This window comes from Artibeus jamaicensis, unplaced genomic scaffold (assembly GCF_021234435.1).
Source record: "Artibeus jamaicensis isolate MK-2021 breed Jamaican fruit bat unplaced genomic scaffold, CSHL_Jam_final scaffold_3307, whole genome shotgun sequence".
Classification (NCBI taxonomy): Eukaryota; Metazoa; Chordata; class Mammalia; order Chiroptera; family Phyllostomidae; genus Artibeus; species Artibeus jamaicensis.
The window spans coordinates 5,982,074-5,999,292 of record NW_026522040.1 but is presented as its reverse complement, the minus strand read 5'-3'; the positions used below and the strand labels follow the sequence as shown (position 1 = coordinate 5,999,292).

At 48.3% G+C, this 17,219-nt stretch overlaps 1 protein-coding gene across 1 annotated transcript in view; it reads left to right on the top strand.

The window, feature by feature from the left end:
• The first annotated feature begins 1,485 nt into the window (after window positions 1-1,485).
• The window catches only part of CPA4 (carboxypeptidase A4), a 39,781-nt gene continuing 24,047 nt past the window's right edge, over window positions 1,486-17,219 (top strand). The window contains exons 1-9 of the mRNA XM_053657118.1: window positions 1,486-1,553; window positions 6,817-6,898; window positions 7,180-7,314; window positions 8,590-8,688; window positions 11,308-11,409; window positions 12,618-12,722; window positions 13,409-13,519; window positions 14,596-14,686; window positions 16,204-16,403. Of these exons, the coding sequence (XP_053513093.1) occupies window positions 1,486-1,553; window positions 6,817-6,898; window positions 7,180-7,314; window positions 8,590-8,688; window positions 11,308-11,409; window positions 12,618-12,722; window positions 13,409-13,519; window positions 14,596-14,686; window positions 16,204-16,403 (993 nt within the window). The remainder of the gene's footprint in view (window positions 1,554-6,816; window positions 6,899-7,179; window positions 7,315-8,589; window positions 8,689-11,307; window positions 11,410-12,617; window positions 12,723-13,408; window positions 13,520-14,595; window positions 14,687-16,203; window positions 16,404-17,219) is intronic.

Genomic DNA, 17,219 nt, shown 5'->3' with positions numbered 1-17,219 from the left:
CTACACCGGACGATGTTCCAACTAACTGAGAACTGAGTCAGTCAGGGTGGGCGTTTGATTCTTTAGTTCACATTTCTTGCAGATTCAGGTCTCAGTTTTTCTTGTTACTAATACCCAAGCTGAAATCCACCTTGGTGAAGGAGAACCCAGTCTGAGATGGATCGGGATGGGCAAAGGAGTTCACTTTCAGCCTGGGAAGGATGAGGAGCTCTGGCAGGAACCCCAGGCACTTGGCTCCTCACAAAGACTCTCCTTGACCAAACCTTAGATGGCTTCTCTGAGTCCTCTCTTTGACTAGGCTTATGCTTGGGCCCTAAGTTGGTCTCAGCAAAGAGTCCTGCTAAGGACATTGTCCCCTAAGCCTTGCTATCTGATCAAGCTTCTTATCTTCCACTCCTGCTGTTTCAACCCTTGGCCTGCCTTTAGCAAGAATCCTGCGAGGCCAGTTAGGCCAGTAAGCCCCTACGTACGCTCAATGTCTCCTCTTAGCAGTCGTCCATCTGCTGACCCCGCACTCCGTGGTCTTCATAGTGTTCAGGGTCGGACACAATTACTTTCCCTGATTACATGACCCCTAGTGCAGTAATTTTGAATAACGTCTTCCGTACAGTTTGAACAAATATCAGAATAATTTTTCTTTGTCCCAATCGCCACCCCTGGTTCTATCCACTCCCCTTAGCAAGTGCAGAGAGAGTGCAGTCCGGGGGGCAGTGGGGTGGGGGAGGCTGGTGGGATTTGGGGCTCCCACAATAGACTCAAAGGCCCCGGAGTCCGTGAAGAAGCCGTGGAGGTCACAGGTGTCTTCCATTTATCCTGCTGTGACTTGGGGACAAGGCCACTAGAGACTCAGAGCCTCACAAATACAAGAAAGTCTTATTTTTCATAATTCCATGAAGTCTTAACTTTAGCTCAGACCCTAAGGAAAACAGGTAATTTATTCAGACTAACGCATTCTTCCTATACCTTTTAGCTCATATATTTCTACTTTCTTACTGGAGTCCAAGGAGTTAGGTGTCCGATTCCTAACACCAGGACATAGACAGTCCTCGTGGTGACTTGCTCTGGTGGATTCTCTCACAGGGCTGGTCAAGTGTGTGTTCTTGGAGCTGGCTGGGCATTTCTTTGCTAGTCTTCACATTTTTTTTTTTAACTCCAGAGGCAGCTCTGTCTGAAGTTTACAACCTGGCGTCTCCTGTTAGTTGGAATTCCATTCAGCACTGTGGGACTTCCTATTTAGTCGAAAAACACTATTTAAATACAGTGTTGAGCAATCTCTATGGCACCTGTGGCCCAGAGTTTTCTAGCCTGAGGAGCAAGTTCCTGATCTTGTGAATCGGGAGGCTGGCCTTTGTCACTCCAAAGGAATGGGAGAATCATGCGAGGCTGCTTGGGAATCTCACTAGCATTTCTGAGGACCTGAGTCTGCCTCAGACTCCTTATAAATACAGCTTGACTCAGCCACGGTGTAACTGACACCCTTGGGACATGAAGTGGATACTGCTCTTTGGGGCCCTTATGGTGCCCGGTATCTGTGGCGGAGAAAAGTTTCGTGGGTAAGTTCCTTTTGGACTTATTATTACTCAGTTAGTTCAGCAATATGGGAGTCAGATGGATTGGGAAATGAATGGCTGGTGGTACTTCAAGCAGAGTGGCACTGAGAAAGAAGGCCTGGGCTCCTATCCCCGCTCTTCTCTGTGTCATCCCGGACAAGTTACTTGTCTCTCACGCTCAATGGTACCTGTGAAATCAGGACTAGGAGGCCTCTGTGGTCCTTCCTTGCTCCCTAAACTCCTGCCAGTTCTTTTTCTTCCTAGTTCTTATTCGTAAGATCAGTTCCAGGCATCTTCTTTCTTACTTAAGCATCTTCTCTTTCCCTTAAGCAGGATGGAAATCAGAAACAATTTCTGGTCATTCAGGGTAATTCATAACATAGAATGACCGGAAATTGTTTCTGATTTCTGTCCTACTTAAGGGAAAACTTGGGTCTTAGGCCTTTTGGTTCCACCTCCCTGTTAGTGGTGAAGGCTCAGTAGAGCCATGCTGTCCTGTCTGGGACGCGGAGGTTTGGGAGGATACACCTGTGCACTGTGTGCACACATGCTCTGTGGTTTGAGGAGAGAGGGCACCGGGGGTAGGAGAGATGAAAGGATGCCATGGTACCCTGCTGGCAGGCTGAATTCTAATAACTCATCACTGCATAAATGCTTTGCCGTTGGCAAAAAGCTTTCGTGTGCTTTATCTTTTGGATCACACAACTCTGCCAGGCAGGAGTGTTATTTTCCTTAATTTAAACATGAAAAAAAAAAACAACCAACAACTCAGCCTTAGAAAGATTGAGAAACCAGCCCAAGGCCACGTAGCTGGTAAGCAGCGGAGCTGGAACTCTGAATGTAAAACCCATCCCCTTTTGCTGTGTCACAAGGTGATCTCCAGATAGAATCCTGTATCTCACTGATCCATCTGCATCTACTAGTCTGCTCTATTGTGCTTTCCGGCCAGAGGGACTTCGGAGATGTTTGCTACTGAGGTGATCACAGTAGTTTCCCCTTATCTGTGGGGGATGCATTCCAAGACCCCCAGTGGACCCCTGAAACCATGGATAGTACCAAACCGCATACACACTGTGTTTCTTTCTATACATACTCGTGATAAAGTTTACTTTATAAATTAGGCACAGTAAGAGATGGAAAATAATTAATAATAAAGTAAAACAATGATAACAATATATACTGTAATAAAAGTCATATGCACATGATCTTTCCCTCTCAAAATATTTCATTGTAATGTACTCACCCTTTGCCTTGCAATGATGTGAAGGCATGAGACGAGATGGAGTGAGGTGTTCAGCACGGTGTGTAATTGAAAACCTAGGATTGTTTATTTCTGGAACTTTTCAGCTAATATTTTCAGGCCACGTTCTCAGGTAATTGAAACCATGGGAAGCCAAACCGCGGATAAGGGGGGGACAATATACTTCCAGAAAATTGAGTAATTTTTATGGTGATAATTTTTGTTCACACCTGGCATCTACTGCCACATAGCTCAGAGGCATTAGGCACGGCAGGTGGCCAGGGAGGGAGATAGCCCCTCAGACAGCTCAGCGCACCAGCCGCGCTTGCTGCCGTACGGGCTGCTGCGTGGAGCTGTTAGGCTCCACTGCAGCTACTGGCTCGGCTGAAACATCTTCACTTCTTAGGATACAAACTTCTCTGATAATGCAGCAGGGCCCCTGGGTCAAGACAGGTGGGGTCCAGAGACATGTCCCAGAAGGTGAACGTTTATTTTATTTTTATTTGTATGGTTTTTTTTCCAGAAGGTGAACATTTAGAGCAAGTGGAAACTGGCCTCTAAGCATTCAAGTGGTTGGGAAGCCAGGACACAGGTTGGCTTGGAGGGTGACAGTGCCAACGAGATGAAGTCGATGGCCTCCTCCCCCCACAAAAACCCTCTCCAGTTCTAGTCCCTGTTCTTTCTACTGCACTCACTCACTTCCCTAGTCTCTCTCACTCTGCGGGTGTCTGCTGCGCTGGTCTTCAGTCATTGTAAGAGCCAGGTGGTGGCCAGGATGCCTGGAGGTGTGGGGCAGGCAGAGGACAGGAAGTGGCTGCAGAACTGGGCACAGCATCAGTAGCAGCTGGCGGGCATCGAAGAGTTCAGCGCAGGCCTCTCTCAGCACTCGTGGTGGATGCTCTGCCTGGCTGGGCATGCAGGTGAGAAAGGCACAAAGACCCGGCCACTTGGAAGGGAGAGAAGTGCAGCACCAAGGTGACTTGTTTGGAACATGGGATCAGCGACTGTGCAGAGGCAGTGGCAGGACAGCCTGGGTATCAGAGAGGCCAGAGCTAAGAAGAGCTGTAATAATACCTGTGTGGAGTAGCGGGGGAGGGGGGGGAGGATAACAACCTGCAAATCCTATCATATACCCCCTCCCAGCCAACCTTCCATAATCACAACGAGCTTAAGGTCTTTAAATGGATTTCCAGATGGTGGAGCTAGGCAGTGTTCAGTTCTCCACACTGGGAAGGACAATTCTCAATAGACAAAGACAAGGAGGACGAGGAAAAGGCTGCCTTTCACTTGGCACCCACTTACGCTCTCTCGCTTCCAGGTTTTGATGGACGTATGTTCATGTGAATAACATGGGACAGCCCCTCCTCCCTGGTTTCAGTGTCCTCTGAAGTCCGCCCCTCACTGTGCCTCTGGGCAGGGAAAACCTCATATGTGATGGAAGTTGGTCCTAAGCCTGGGTGGAGATTGCCAGGCAACTAAGGAAAAGGGCTGGGTGTCCAGGCAGAAGGACCAGCATGTGCAAAGGCATACAAAGGCAAAGTACGTGGTGAATTTGGGATTTCATTGAGGCTGGAGCCAGGAAGGTGCAGGAAGAAGGGGCAGAGGGGCAAAGACTCTACTCTGCACCAGCCCTTTGTGATGTTAAATGTCCAAATCTGTAGAGACTTTTTGTAAGAGCTGATGGGAGTTTATCGGAGCCAAAGAGACCAAGTGCCAAGGAGGCAAGATCTCAAATGCTCTGGAAAATGACAGCTTCTCAGCTTCTTTTATCCATTCGGAATTAAGGAGGGCCGGTAAGGAAGATTACAGGAAGGTGGGGATTACAGGGTAGTTAACAAGATTATGTGCTCCCTTGAGGGGTCTGAAAGAGAGGCATTCAAACAGTGGACACGGCTTTGCTTCAGGTGCAGATACACCTTTTGTAGACCTGGGACGTGACTACCCACTATGACCTGCCCAGTCAGGAATTTATAATCAGATTATTCTGTGACTTTACTTTGGGCCACATTACAGGGCCCCTTTTGGGTCCACATCTTCCCTACCGCCTGTCTGAAAACTACAGCTGTGTCTCTGTGGCTGGGCTGGTTCGGGTGGGATGAAGTGGGCTGTGGACTCGGTCATCACAGGGCCGTGAGATTCCCTGGGACCCCTGGCTGGCGTGGACTCCCAGGAGTTCGGAAGTTCTGTTGTGAAGTAACCACTTTGGAAAAAGTAAAGCGAATGCCCTGCGTGAATGTGCAACAGGATCTGTGTACTTCTGAGAGCTCCTCATTCTTAGGCTCCTTTTTCTCTCTTCCTGTCCTTGCCCCCTCCCCTGCTTCTCTGTGATTGCTCTTGTCACTGCTGTCTTTTACAAACGCCTAATTTTGCCAATATCAGCGCACAGGCGCTTTCTAGAACACCACTCCTAAGACGTTCTTTTTCTGCAGGGTTGGGGGTGGGTTGTGACAGAGCATGAGTTTGGCAGATGGGCCCTGGTGTTCAGCCAGGAGTAAGGATTTCCCTTCTGTTTTAAACTCTTCCCTTTTTTGTGAGGCTGCCTGCCTGTGTCAAAGAAATGGTGGTTTGACTCCTCATCTTCCCAGGGCTGCAATCCAAATCCTAGCAAGCCTGCAGGGTTCAGACTGAGAACTGCCCAGCCAGTGGCTTCTCCACAATGGCCCCAGCAGCATCCAGGGGGTGCAGTTAGCTGCCCACCTCCCGGGACCCTGTGGAGGGCAGGCGAGTTGCGAGAAAGTGAGCCTTTGGCACTGGCATTTCCTCCAGACCTGCCACCTGTGGCGGAAGCAATTCTTCAGGGGTCCTTGCCTCCTCGGGGCTGGACTAGACCTCCCCCTGCCCCCCACAGAGATCCTGGAGAAGCTTCCAGAACAAGCTTACACCCTGAGAGTGCAACCAGATCGAGCTGGCTTTCTGATGAGGAGACGCTGATCTGCCACGTGAGGCTGCACGTTTAGCTCCCTGTGACAGAACCATTTTCTCTGTCAACAGGTCCTTCAGCCCACAGCCCTCTCCACCAGCTCTTCCTGCACTCATTCATGTCAAAGGGATGACGCATGTGACAGCATCGAGTGCGGATTTTTTCGGCCTGTCACCTAGCAACGGCTTAATGGCTCCCCTGGCTACTTGAGCCTGCCAGAGCACAAAGACGGCTTTTCAGGCTTGGCCTTCTCCCACCCACACACAGGACTTCGGGGGGCCTCTACCCCTGCCGTGGCTGCGGATGCTAAACAGTGTGTCTGAAACAAGTGCAGGATGAACGACAAAGGGGAGCTCGGGACCACCGGCTCCCTCTGGGCCCCGTCAGGCGCCCCTTGGGAGGACTGAATCCCAAGTTCAGCCTCAGCCCCTCGGCCCTTATCTCCTTCGAATTTTCATAGGGAGCGGGAGCTGGATGAGCTTGAAAGAGCACCCGGCCTGTCCTCTGTTTGCTAAGAGGAAAAGAGCGAACTCTTCGGGGATGGGAGGTCTGTTCTCTTTCCCAGCCTCTTCCCAGCACAGACCTGGAGCCGGAGTTCAGTCGCAGCCCCTGACAGTGAAGAAGTGCTTCTTTATGTCTCGAGTTAGCTTTGCGTGTAACTCAGGAACATTCCTTTCTGCAAAATATATATGTTTTTCATTATAAAGTAATACGACCGCATTACAGAAAACAGATACAAGGGGGAAAAGTCAGTCATCCATAACCCGGCGACCCGAACACGAGCACTGTCAGCATTTGCTGTATTTCCGTTTCTGTCTTCCTTCCAGTGCATCTGCTTTTTCCATCCCGGAGATCATGGCACACATACAGTTTTGTGTCCTGCTCTTTCACTTAATCTTTCCCTTAAAGTTATACCATAAGCACTTTTTCATATTTGCCACGTACTCTTGTTTTTAATGGCTATACGTTATAACCGAAGACTAGACCATTTCCTCTCATTTGGCGAAGTTATGTCTGGGATAGGAGGTTTGGGGTTGATTTGCCAGCCAAAAGCTCACCATTATCTTTTGCTTTCTTTTTTATTTATTTTCTCTCTCTTTCTCCAGGCACCAGGTTTTTAGGATTAATGTCAGAAATGGAGACGAGATCAGCAAGCTAAATGAGCTAGTGAATTCAGACAACTTTAAGGTACCTGGACCTCTTGGGTGTCTTCTAATTTTGGTGGGAGAAGACTTGCACCCCGATATTATTTCTGAAGAGTTTCTGTGTGTGACCCTGTACTGGTCCACACGCCTCCCTCTCACCGAGAGGGTTGATGGGGCAGAAGGGCATTTCCTGTCTGCTGGACGGGCCTGCGCCCAGCTCCTCAGAGCTTGCCCTGACTTTTGGCAGTTGTTTCAGAAGAATGGGCTCCTTATACCTGTTACCTGAACTGTCCTTTAACCTGGTTTTCTCGCTGCTATCTTCAGCTCAACCTCTGGAAATCTTCCTCTACCTCGGGCCGTCCTGTGGATGTCCTGGTTCCATCTGTCAGTCTGCAGCCAGTCAAATTCTTCCTCCAGTCCCAAGGCTTAGATTACTCCGTGACAATTGAAGACCTGCAGGTGGGTAAACCAAGGCCCCTCACTTGTCCTGCATAGGACACGGCAGTCGGGGTGGAACATTCTGAGGTTCTGGTCTCGCATTTCTCCATTTTACGGATGAAGATATTGAGGAGTGTGGAAGTGAGGGGCAATGGCCTGTGAGAGGAGAATGTCGTGGTAGAAAGGGTGTACGTAGGGTAGGGAACCAGACAGACTGAAATCTTGATTTTGTTAACTACTAGCTGTGTGACTTTAGACATGCTTGTAATCTCTTTCTTTTCTTTAAAAAAAAACCCACCTTTTTCTAAAATTTGAGAGAGAGAGAGAGGAACACCAATTTGTTATCCCACTTATTTATGCATTTATTTGTTGATTCTTATATGTGCCCTGACTGGGGATTGAACTCAAAACCTTGGCCCATCAGGATGATGCTCTAACCAACTGAGCTACCTGGCCAGGGCAAGCTTTTAGCCTCCTGAGCCTCTGTTTCTTCATTGGTAGAATGGTAATAGTGATAACTACTTCATGCGATTTATTGAGAAGAGTGATTAAGTATACGTAAAACGTCTAACAGTGACTGGTGTTTCAGAGGTACCCACAAGCATTAAGTCTCTCTCCCTTTCCCTACTTGAATTCAGGAGGGAAGAACAGAGTGGGGTGGGTGTTGGAGACCAGCCATAAAAAGCATCCTTTGAGAAAGAGGGGATGTCATCAGCACCTTCAGTAGAGGGAACATCACCACCCTACCTAGGCACCAGCCTCACGACCTATATCTGAACAGCAGGACAGTGTCTGGCTCATTTTCTCCCCTTCATCGAGGTGGGTTATGGACTAATTGGTGATTTGGCCCGGGAGTTTCCTGATGGCGTGAGCAGCTGTGAGCTTATTAATCATCCTCACATGTCGTAGACATCTGCCAGGAGCCTTCAAAGTATGAGTGGTTATAAGAATTTCTTTGTTTCTGAATGGTTTCCCAAGCTGTATATTTCAGAGGCACTGGATACCAGATGCAGGCTGAGGTCTATAGGATTCATAGTATAGAATAACAAAATAGCACATGTACCGCTTCCAGGAAGTAAGGAGGTTTTGAATGGGGTAATGTACAATGGGTACCAAGGGATAAGATTTTATATATGTGGAAGATGTCTGACCTTTCACTCCTTGGCATTTGTGCTGTTTGACATGTGTGCTGAGGGTGCTGCCATCTTGGTTGGGCCATGGGCCAAGACGTGGCAGAAACAGCATGGACCTCCATCTCCAATGGACCACCTTACAGTGTTGCCATGTCTGTTTTAGGCCCTTTTAGATGAGGAGAATGAAGAAATGCAACACAACGAAGAGCAAGAACGGAGTAGTAATAACTTCAACTATGGGGCCTACCATTCCTTGGAAGCTGTAAGTGTTGCAGAGCAGGTTAAGATCAAGGTTATCAGTGTCCTGGGTTTTGTGACCCCTTTCCTTCCTTCCAGGAGGGATTTGTCTTTAGCATGAAATCCCTTCATTGAGGGGCTAACATGTGCACACTTGGATTCCTTTCTAGTTCTTGGGTTGCTTAACTCCCACCAGCACCCAAGAGCATAGTGAAAAGACAAATTGAACATTTTCTTCCACGTTTCATTCTTTTCTCAAGCAACCCCTTAAAGGAGGCCTGAAATAACTGCAGTCATTTCTAGTGCTTGGAATTTAACCTCCTTGTACCCCACCATAATCCTCGTATTGTATTCACCCAAGTTAGAATATTACTTATTCCAGGCAAATAGACAAGTGGTTATTTCAAGGTTAACCAAGTATTTCCACTCATTTATCACGACTACTTATAACATATATTTGTTCCATAATGCGTTTTGGTGCCGTGTTTAGTTAGAAACCACTTTATACAGATGACTGACTTTCAAGGTAAGCCAACCCTTCAAATGAAAAACTTGGAGCAGAATAATTTAATATGATATTGGAACTTGAGGAATCAAGAGGAACTAATAGAATGAACTGCATCATGTACAATACAGTTCTCTTAGGCCCCTCAATGTCTTCTTCGTTAATCTGGAAGCTGCAAGCTTAGGAACACACCCCAAATCTAAGTTGGTATTCTCCTTCCTATAGCCAATGCACATCGTTCTTGGCATCCAACGATGGTGGTCCTGGCGTGCTTCTTCGTGAGGCATATACTTTGAGTTGTTTTTCTTCTAGTGAGTGAGGGATTACTTCAAACTCTGACGGACTACTTGCACTTTTTCCTCATGATCATCAGTAGCTTTGTTTATTTTGTACACTTCCAGCTGCATTGTCCTTCGATCTTTCTTGTGACCAATGACATACATCTGCAAAACAGATGGACAAAGTCAGGAGTTCAGACCAGGGCCACAGACAAAAGCAGAGTTCAGGGTCCAAGCAGTGCTCAGGGCCCAAAGAGGGATTAAACCCAGGATGTTAGCTTCATTAACACTGGGCAATCCCTAGCTGGCTAACCAGTTGCAAATGTTACCCAGGATCCCGGAAACTCCATCGTCTGTCCCATCTGCCTGCCCAGGCAGCTTCACTTTCTTATCCACTGGCTTTTGGCTCTGGTCCTCTGGCCTTAGGTGTCATTGTCATCTGGTTTACAGCTATCTCTTTTCCCCTGAGAGGCCCTTTTGCTGTGGACTTGTGTACCAACATTTCCCTTTGGCTTGATCACATTCAGTTTCTTTCTAAAAACACCTTTTAAGAGCTCATATCCTACAACCACTTAGCTCTTAGTTCTCTAGTTGGAATTTTGTGTTTGTTTCTACTAGAATTTCTAGTTTCAGGGCTTGGTGTGTGTTGCAGTTGCTGTTATTTTGGTTGGTTTCTCAGGTAAGTTTCCCCCTGATGTTGGCGGTGTGAATTGGACCCCCTCCCTAGACTTAGCTGGGTGTTTTAACCTTTCTTGAGTGACTCTCTTTCCTCTCGAGGCTCAGGGCAGGCATCTGGCTTTTGCACCACTTTCTATGGTTAGTGGATAGAATTTCCAGGCCCTTTCATGGCTTGTTTGCCACTTCCCAACTCTCAAGTTCCAGCTCCTCACCCCACACGGGGTCCTGTGCCCTCTGTCCCTGTTCCTGGTTTGCTGCAAACCCTCGGCCCCAAGGCAGCTACTTGGGCTTCATCCTGGGCCCTGCACTTGGCCAGCTTGTTCCCGCTCCTTCTCTGGCACCTACAATTTCCCCTTTTTCAGCTTTTAACTTGGCTGTGCATAATCTTCACTGTATTTTATCTGGCTTGCCTATGTGTTTAGGGAGTGGTTTCTTGCTTCAATTTGCCATATTGATTGCAACTCTAATAAACCCTTTGAGCTCGGTATTATTCTGTGTATTGATCGCACATTTTCCTCCTCTGTAAAGGCCCTCCTTCCAGTTTTAGGTCTAAATATAAATCTGTTTACTTCCTTCTTTTGACCCTCAAAAGGTTTGAGCAACAGACGGGTGAACTCTAGTCGAGTCACCCATAACCACGACGGGCAGCTTCGCGCTTGTTCTCGTAGAGCCTGGAGGAGCCGCCTCCGACGGGAGGGCCTGTCCATGGCGTGGGGGAGACGCCACTGCAGCTTCTACATCTATATTTATCAGTGTGACCGTGAAACTGTTTTGTTCTATAATGTACTAAATATATTTGTATATATAAATGCTAATTTTTTTTAACTGATGGAGAAAGTGATTAGAAAAGTCTGGAGTGCACTGATTTCAAGTACCCGGGCTAACTAGGGTCATAGAGCCAGCCTAGGATGGTTCCGTGGGCCACCCTGCAGGAGCCGAGGATTAGTTCAGTGGGCTATAGTTTTGTGGATGGATACAAATGTGTTATTCTCTAGAAAATTTGTAGAAAAGGGGCTCTTTAGGCACTTCTTTAAGAATAAGCATTCAGAGCTGATTACGTTGTCAACCCCAAGGTTATGGGCTGGAAGACACCATTAAGATCAACAGCATGAAGTTCGTAGATACCTACCCAGAGATGAACAAATTCTAAAAATGCCTCTGGGTTCACTTTTTCATGCTTCAGATTTACCGGGAGATGGACAGCATCGCTGGAGACTTTCCCGATCTGGCGAGCAGGGTGAAGATCGGACATTCGTTTGAAAACAGGCCCATGTATGTACTGAAGGTGAGGCCCCTGCCCATTGGAGGGCCGGGCTGGGTGGCGGCTCCCGGGTCCTCCTGCCCGAGACCCAGCTATCAGCCTCCGCCAGGGGCAGCTCTTCGACTTCGGGGAGGAAGGCGAGGTTGAGAGACTCTGCCAGGGCTGGGGTTCGGTCTGACAGACACAGACAGTCCCCTGCATGCACATCTCACTCTGGGTTTGGCCAGAAGGGCCGGATCAGGGATGCCTACGGGATGAGTGTTCCAGAAAGCTCTCAGGGCACAGCCCTCTGCCTTTGTTCCCACCTTCCGTAAATAGCACGACCAAGTGGGAGAGTTCTAGAAATTCTATTCTGCTTCTAGGGGCACTTATTTGAAAAGCAATCTAGGAAGCTAATTTTGGGGCTGATGTAATTTTAAGCCCAGCCTATGATCCTTGGCTGCACAAAGCCTAATTTCCAGATATTTCTAACAGGTTCAGGTCTATATTGGCAGAGGAGGTAGAGAATTTATGGCAATAACAGAAATCACATACATAATCTGGCCGAATGAATAAAAAAGAACTGGGAGATACGAACCATGGAATGACTTATGATGCTAAGAGTTGGTCACACCCTTAGCTTCCTCTCACCCCTGAAGAACGCAGGCTCAGGGAAGTGGTTAAACTACCAGTGGGAGGAGACCTGCCATGGAGCTGCTCGCTCTCAAGTAATCTTTATAAATTTGCCAATCTGATAGCATCATTAGCACCAAGCCCTGTCCTGGGTGGGGAGGGGGACCCACTAGAAAGCAAGAGCCAGAATTCACTTAATGCCATTTACAAAGAGCTATAGTGAACCTCCTCTTCCTCTTTTTAAAAGTCCAATTCATTTATTGCAGCCACCAGAGCAGGCTGGTTCATGCACTCCTGTCTCTCTCTGTTGGGATACCATTTGAGGTTTTCCAAGGGACACAATATCATTTCTAATCGCACTGGCATTATCATTCACAATGGCAATTGTTTCCCCTTCCTTTTCGCGTCCAACCCTGGAGCAGTGGCTGGGCCCGCCAGCCAGCCGGCCAATTAAGCTTCCCAGTCACAGATAAACTGATAAATAAATGGTGACCTCAGGAACATTTGGTCTCTGAATTGTCTTAAATAGATTAAATGAATAGGGGCGAGCTGGAGAGGGGAGAGGTGAGCTGAGAACGGGGGCCGGAGGGTCATTATCTGGTCTTTTTTTCCTTCCACAGTTCAGCACTGGAAGGGGCAGTCAGTGGCCGGCCATTTGGCTGAACGCAGGCATTCATTCCCGGGAGTGGATCTCACAGGCCACGGCCATGTGGACCGCGAGGAAGGTCGTGTCGCCTGGTATTAGGCCAGAACTCTGGGCCCCCCCCCCCCCATGAGGCAGGGGATGAGGTGGGAAGACACGGTAGGCTAGAGGCCTTTTCATTTCAGAGAAGCAAAAGGTCAGAGCTCCTTGGTCAAGCCACCGTGGCTAAATGACAGAGTGCATTCATGGCCGTGAGCAAGCTAATGAGCTGCAGGGGTGGCCCCGAAACACCTACCCACAGTTAGCCCCATAGAAAGGGAGTGGAGCCTTGTCAGCAGCCCAACTCAGCTGAGCTTTGCCTTTGGCTCCTTCCCAGCCCCCCAGGCCCTCAGGGACCTCATGCTGCCCCCGTGTGCCCCTGGGAAGCCAGCCTGGGAGAGGAGGGGTAGTGCTTGTGGAGACCCATCTTCCTATGCCTAGCATGGGGGCTCAGGCTCCTAATAACTGCCGTGATGTGTGGCCCTCCCCTCCCCTGTTCCCACCCCCTGGAAGGAATGAATACACCAGACGGTCCAGGGCTTGCTGCAGCTGAGGTCATCCTGCAGCCCTGTTCCCCCAGGTTCAAGTACAGTGAGGACTTTTCAGAGAGCTGTGTCTTTGGTGGTGGTGGGGAGGCTGCGGAGGGTGCTCTTCCAGCAGCTGGGCATGTGGGGACCTAACCATCCATCCCTCAAGGGCATAGCTGACAATCTCGTTATCTCTACTTAGATTGTATCTGATTACGGGAAGGATCCAGGTGTCACCTCCATCTTGGAGAAAATGGATGTTTTCTTGTTGCCGGTGGCCAATCCCGATGGATATGTATACACGCACACTCAAGTGAGCAACACCAAATGGGCTGCTTGGAGTTAAGACTTGTTTGTTGAATTCCTTGCTTCGCCACTAAGTATTTGCATGACCTTGGGGAAAACTTCCACAATGCGTGTGTAATCAGCTTCCTTGGGGGGGCGGGGAGGGTCTTGTTCTCCAGTCATTCTCTCAGCTGGGAATCACCAGGGAATGTTTTTTCTTAGAGACTCTAGTCTAATAAACTTCCTACATGGATCCTGAATGAGTATCAGCGAGCTGCCAATCTTTTCATTCCTTTCCCTCCCACACATATTTTTCCTGACATTTTAAAGCAAATCCCAGACATCAAGTGATTCCACCCAAGATTTCTTTCGTATACATCTCTAGCTAATGGTAGTTAAAACAAAGAAACAAACACCATGCCACTATTACCTTTGAAAAGGTGATAGAAATTCTTTAGGTCCATTTGTTGAAATCAGGATCCAAAGAAGGATCTGTGCCTGCTTTGGGCTGTTGTGGCTCAGCAGACGTGTTCATTCTATAATAGTGAGTGCCATCCCACACACGTCTTTTAAAAATATTCATTTGGGGGGAAACCAAGTAGACCGTCCTGGGGCACGTCTGGCATTCTGGATTTGGCTGATGGCTTCTCTGCTGCATGCTGTTCGATGTGTTCTCTCAGCCCTGTGTTCCCTACGTGCTAGTAATCAGATCTAGAGGCTTGGTTGGATTCACGTGACTTTTTTAGGCAAGAACACAATAGTTGTGCGCTTCCAAACATATCGGTGATCATTCAGGTGCGTAATGGCCATTTGTCCCACTTTTCCCAAAGCCAGAAATCCCTCAGTGGGTTCAGGTGCCATCAGCCTGGTTCTTGTGTTATAAAGTTCTCACCGGGGCATTTTGAGGGCGTCCCTGTCTCAGAGCCAGAAGGGCCCTGAGGGGAGAGGACAGGAGCCCCGATTATCCTACGGGTAGAACTGTTAAGCAGCTCGCCCCACCCACAATGCTCATCCCCATCTTTGGCCCCCAAAAGAAAATCTTTGCCTCTCTTGTGCCCTGACCCACCTCTGAATGTTTTGCTCCTTCCTTGGTGGATTTTGCAGAACCGACTTTGGAGGAAGACACGGTCCCTACATCCTGGAAGCTCCTGCATCGGCGTTGATCCGAATAGAAATTGGAATGCCAGTTTTGCGGGTAGGTTGGAGAGTGGCTTCTCACACCCTGTTGCCCCCAGGCTACCTGGTCCACAGGGCTCCAAATGGCTCCATTGCTGATTCTCTGAGAGACTTGGTGGGTCCCTTATGCCCTCCATGTCTTGTTTAAAAATTTTTTTTCTTTTATAGTTTTGAAAGAGAACAACTCAGTAATTCCTATTCTCCTGAGAGAACACTAATATTGAAAAACCATCATAGTCTTTTAAAAAAGATTTTATTTATCTACTTTTAGAGAGGGAAAGGGAGGAAGAAAGGGAGAGAAACATCAGTGTCCGAGAGATAGATACATTGATTGGTTGCTTCTCACATGCCCCCAACTGGGGACCTGGCCCACAACCCAGGCATGTGCCCTGACTGGGAATTGAACCAGCAACCTTTCGAAAAACTGTCATAGTCTTAGACATATACATCCATGCCTCTTCCTTATACACTGCTCACCCAGCTTGTGGGTGGAGGGCTCCTGAGGCGACCCAGAAGGGGGCAGTTAGCACTGTTCCCGTGACAGGCAAGATTGCATGTGGTAAGAATTAAACTCCAGCAGTTTACCCTCAGATGTATAAATATGAACCTCCGCTCTTTGATGTGATGGAAAGACAATGAAATGAGGAGACCTGGGTTCTGAGTTCCCTGTATTTAAAAATCATCCTCACAATTGTGCCAAACGGCACTTTCCCATGCATTATCTTATTTACAATTCTTCTGACCTACAGGGAATTTTATTACCTGAAATGAGACCGTGGAAGCTCAAAAACAGTCTCGAGAGTTTATGGTTAAGAGTTGGAATCTGAGCTCCCCTTGCAATTCCAACTCCTAATGGTTCTCCCTCACTGCTCTACAGATGTTTTGTTCTTTCGCTTGCACGGGAAGAGCATGCAAACCATGGGGTGGGGGGTGGAAATAATGTGACCGTGGGAAAGGAGCTGATACAAAGTTAGGTCAGAGATTCCACCCCAGGGCTGGTTTTGCACACGCCAGATACCTCGGGGAACTACACAGTGAAGTAATATCGAAGACAGTATTTCTGAACACCTGTCAAATAATCAAGAGATTTTCGCCACAACAATAGATTATTTTTGGCAGCACACTGCCATTAGGATCTGAACCAAGAGAACGAGTTGACACCAGAATAAATGGAGTCATTTTCATTATTAATTGGTATTCATATTAATTATCTAGACTACTTATTAATTACATCTCATTGTCAGGTGTGATATTAATGATTTATGACAGTTGTTAGTGATACAATATAAGGTCAACTTTACCCTTTTCAAGGATTCCTGCCAGTTTTCTTTCTCAGCTGTTGCAGATCCAGCACCCTGACTTTCCATTCCTGCACCCTCCCCTCAACATCCCCGCCGTGACCTAGGTTCCCCGGGGGGCACTGAGCAGTGGCCAGCCCATTGCCCCTGCTCTAAATTGTGGGTTCTGCATTTCTGTTTTCTTGGTCTATGGATTAAATAATGTTTGTGCTTGGGCCACCCTCCCTCCACCCCCTAGGAGGGGGAGCCAGCGACAATCCTTGCTCCGAAGTGTACCACGGACCCCATGCCAATTCTGAAGTGGAGGTGAAATCGGTGGTAGATTTCATTCAAGAGCATGGGAATTTCAAATGCTTCATCGACTTGCACAGCTACTCGCAGCTGCTGATGTACCCATATGGGTATACGGACAAAAAGGCCGCCGATGCTGACGAGCTGGTGAGTGATGGGCTGGCCCCCAGCCACCCCAGGCCTGCTTTGCCCTCGCCTGCTGCCGAGATGGTGGTTGCGCAGCTTTACAAGGAAAGTTCTGGAGCCTGGGCTTATTTCATTAAGAGTCCCATCTTCTTTCCCTGCCTTATCAGGCCTACTGGGAATAGGAAGAAGATGTGCCCTTATTTCTACATTTGCTGTGACTTCCAAGAACCACACTTCTGATCCCTGCCTTCCCTTCTCACTTGTGTTTCTGGCCAAAACCCATTGCAGACCCACTGGCTGCCAAGAGCTGGGAGTGGCATTGTGTTGGGAGAGGGGGAGGCGCTCCTCATTCCAGCTGAGATAGAGTTTGAGAAGCGTGTCAGCCACCGCCTGGCCGTGCTCTTTGCCACATACAGTGGCTCACCTAGGATGTGAACAGGCACAGAGAGTGGACTGACAGAGCTGGGCTGGCATCTGCCAAGTGACTGCAATCCTCCCCCTCTGTGCTGGTCAGCTGCATCGCATCCTTCTGCCCAGGGCCACAGCTAGCCCATAAACCTCCTGGCACACACAGGACTCATGGTTAAGTGTGGGCTGGATTCTGGCCTCAAGTAGGTGCTCTGCAAAGGACAAGGGCAGCCCTGTCCCTACTCCACTCTGGAATACCCAACTCTAAGGTTTTCTCTCAAACACACTTGGCCTTCCCTCTCAGCCATGAACCTGACACTTCCTCCCCTTGGGACAGGTGAAGATGATGTTGCCTGTACTAGATTCCTATCGGGCTGTGATCAGCCTTCCAGGTCTTTGGAGAGCTCGAGTGTATAATATACACACTCT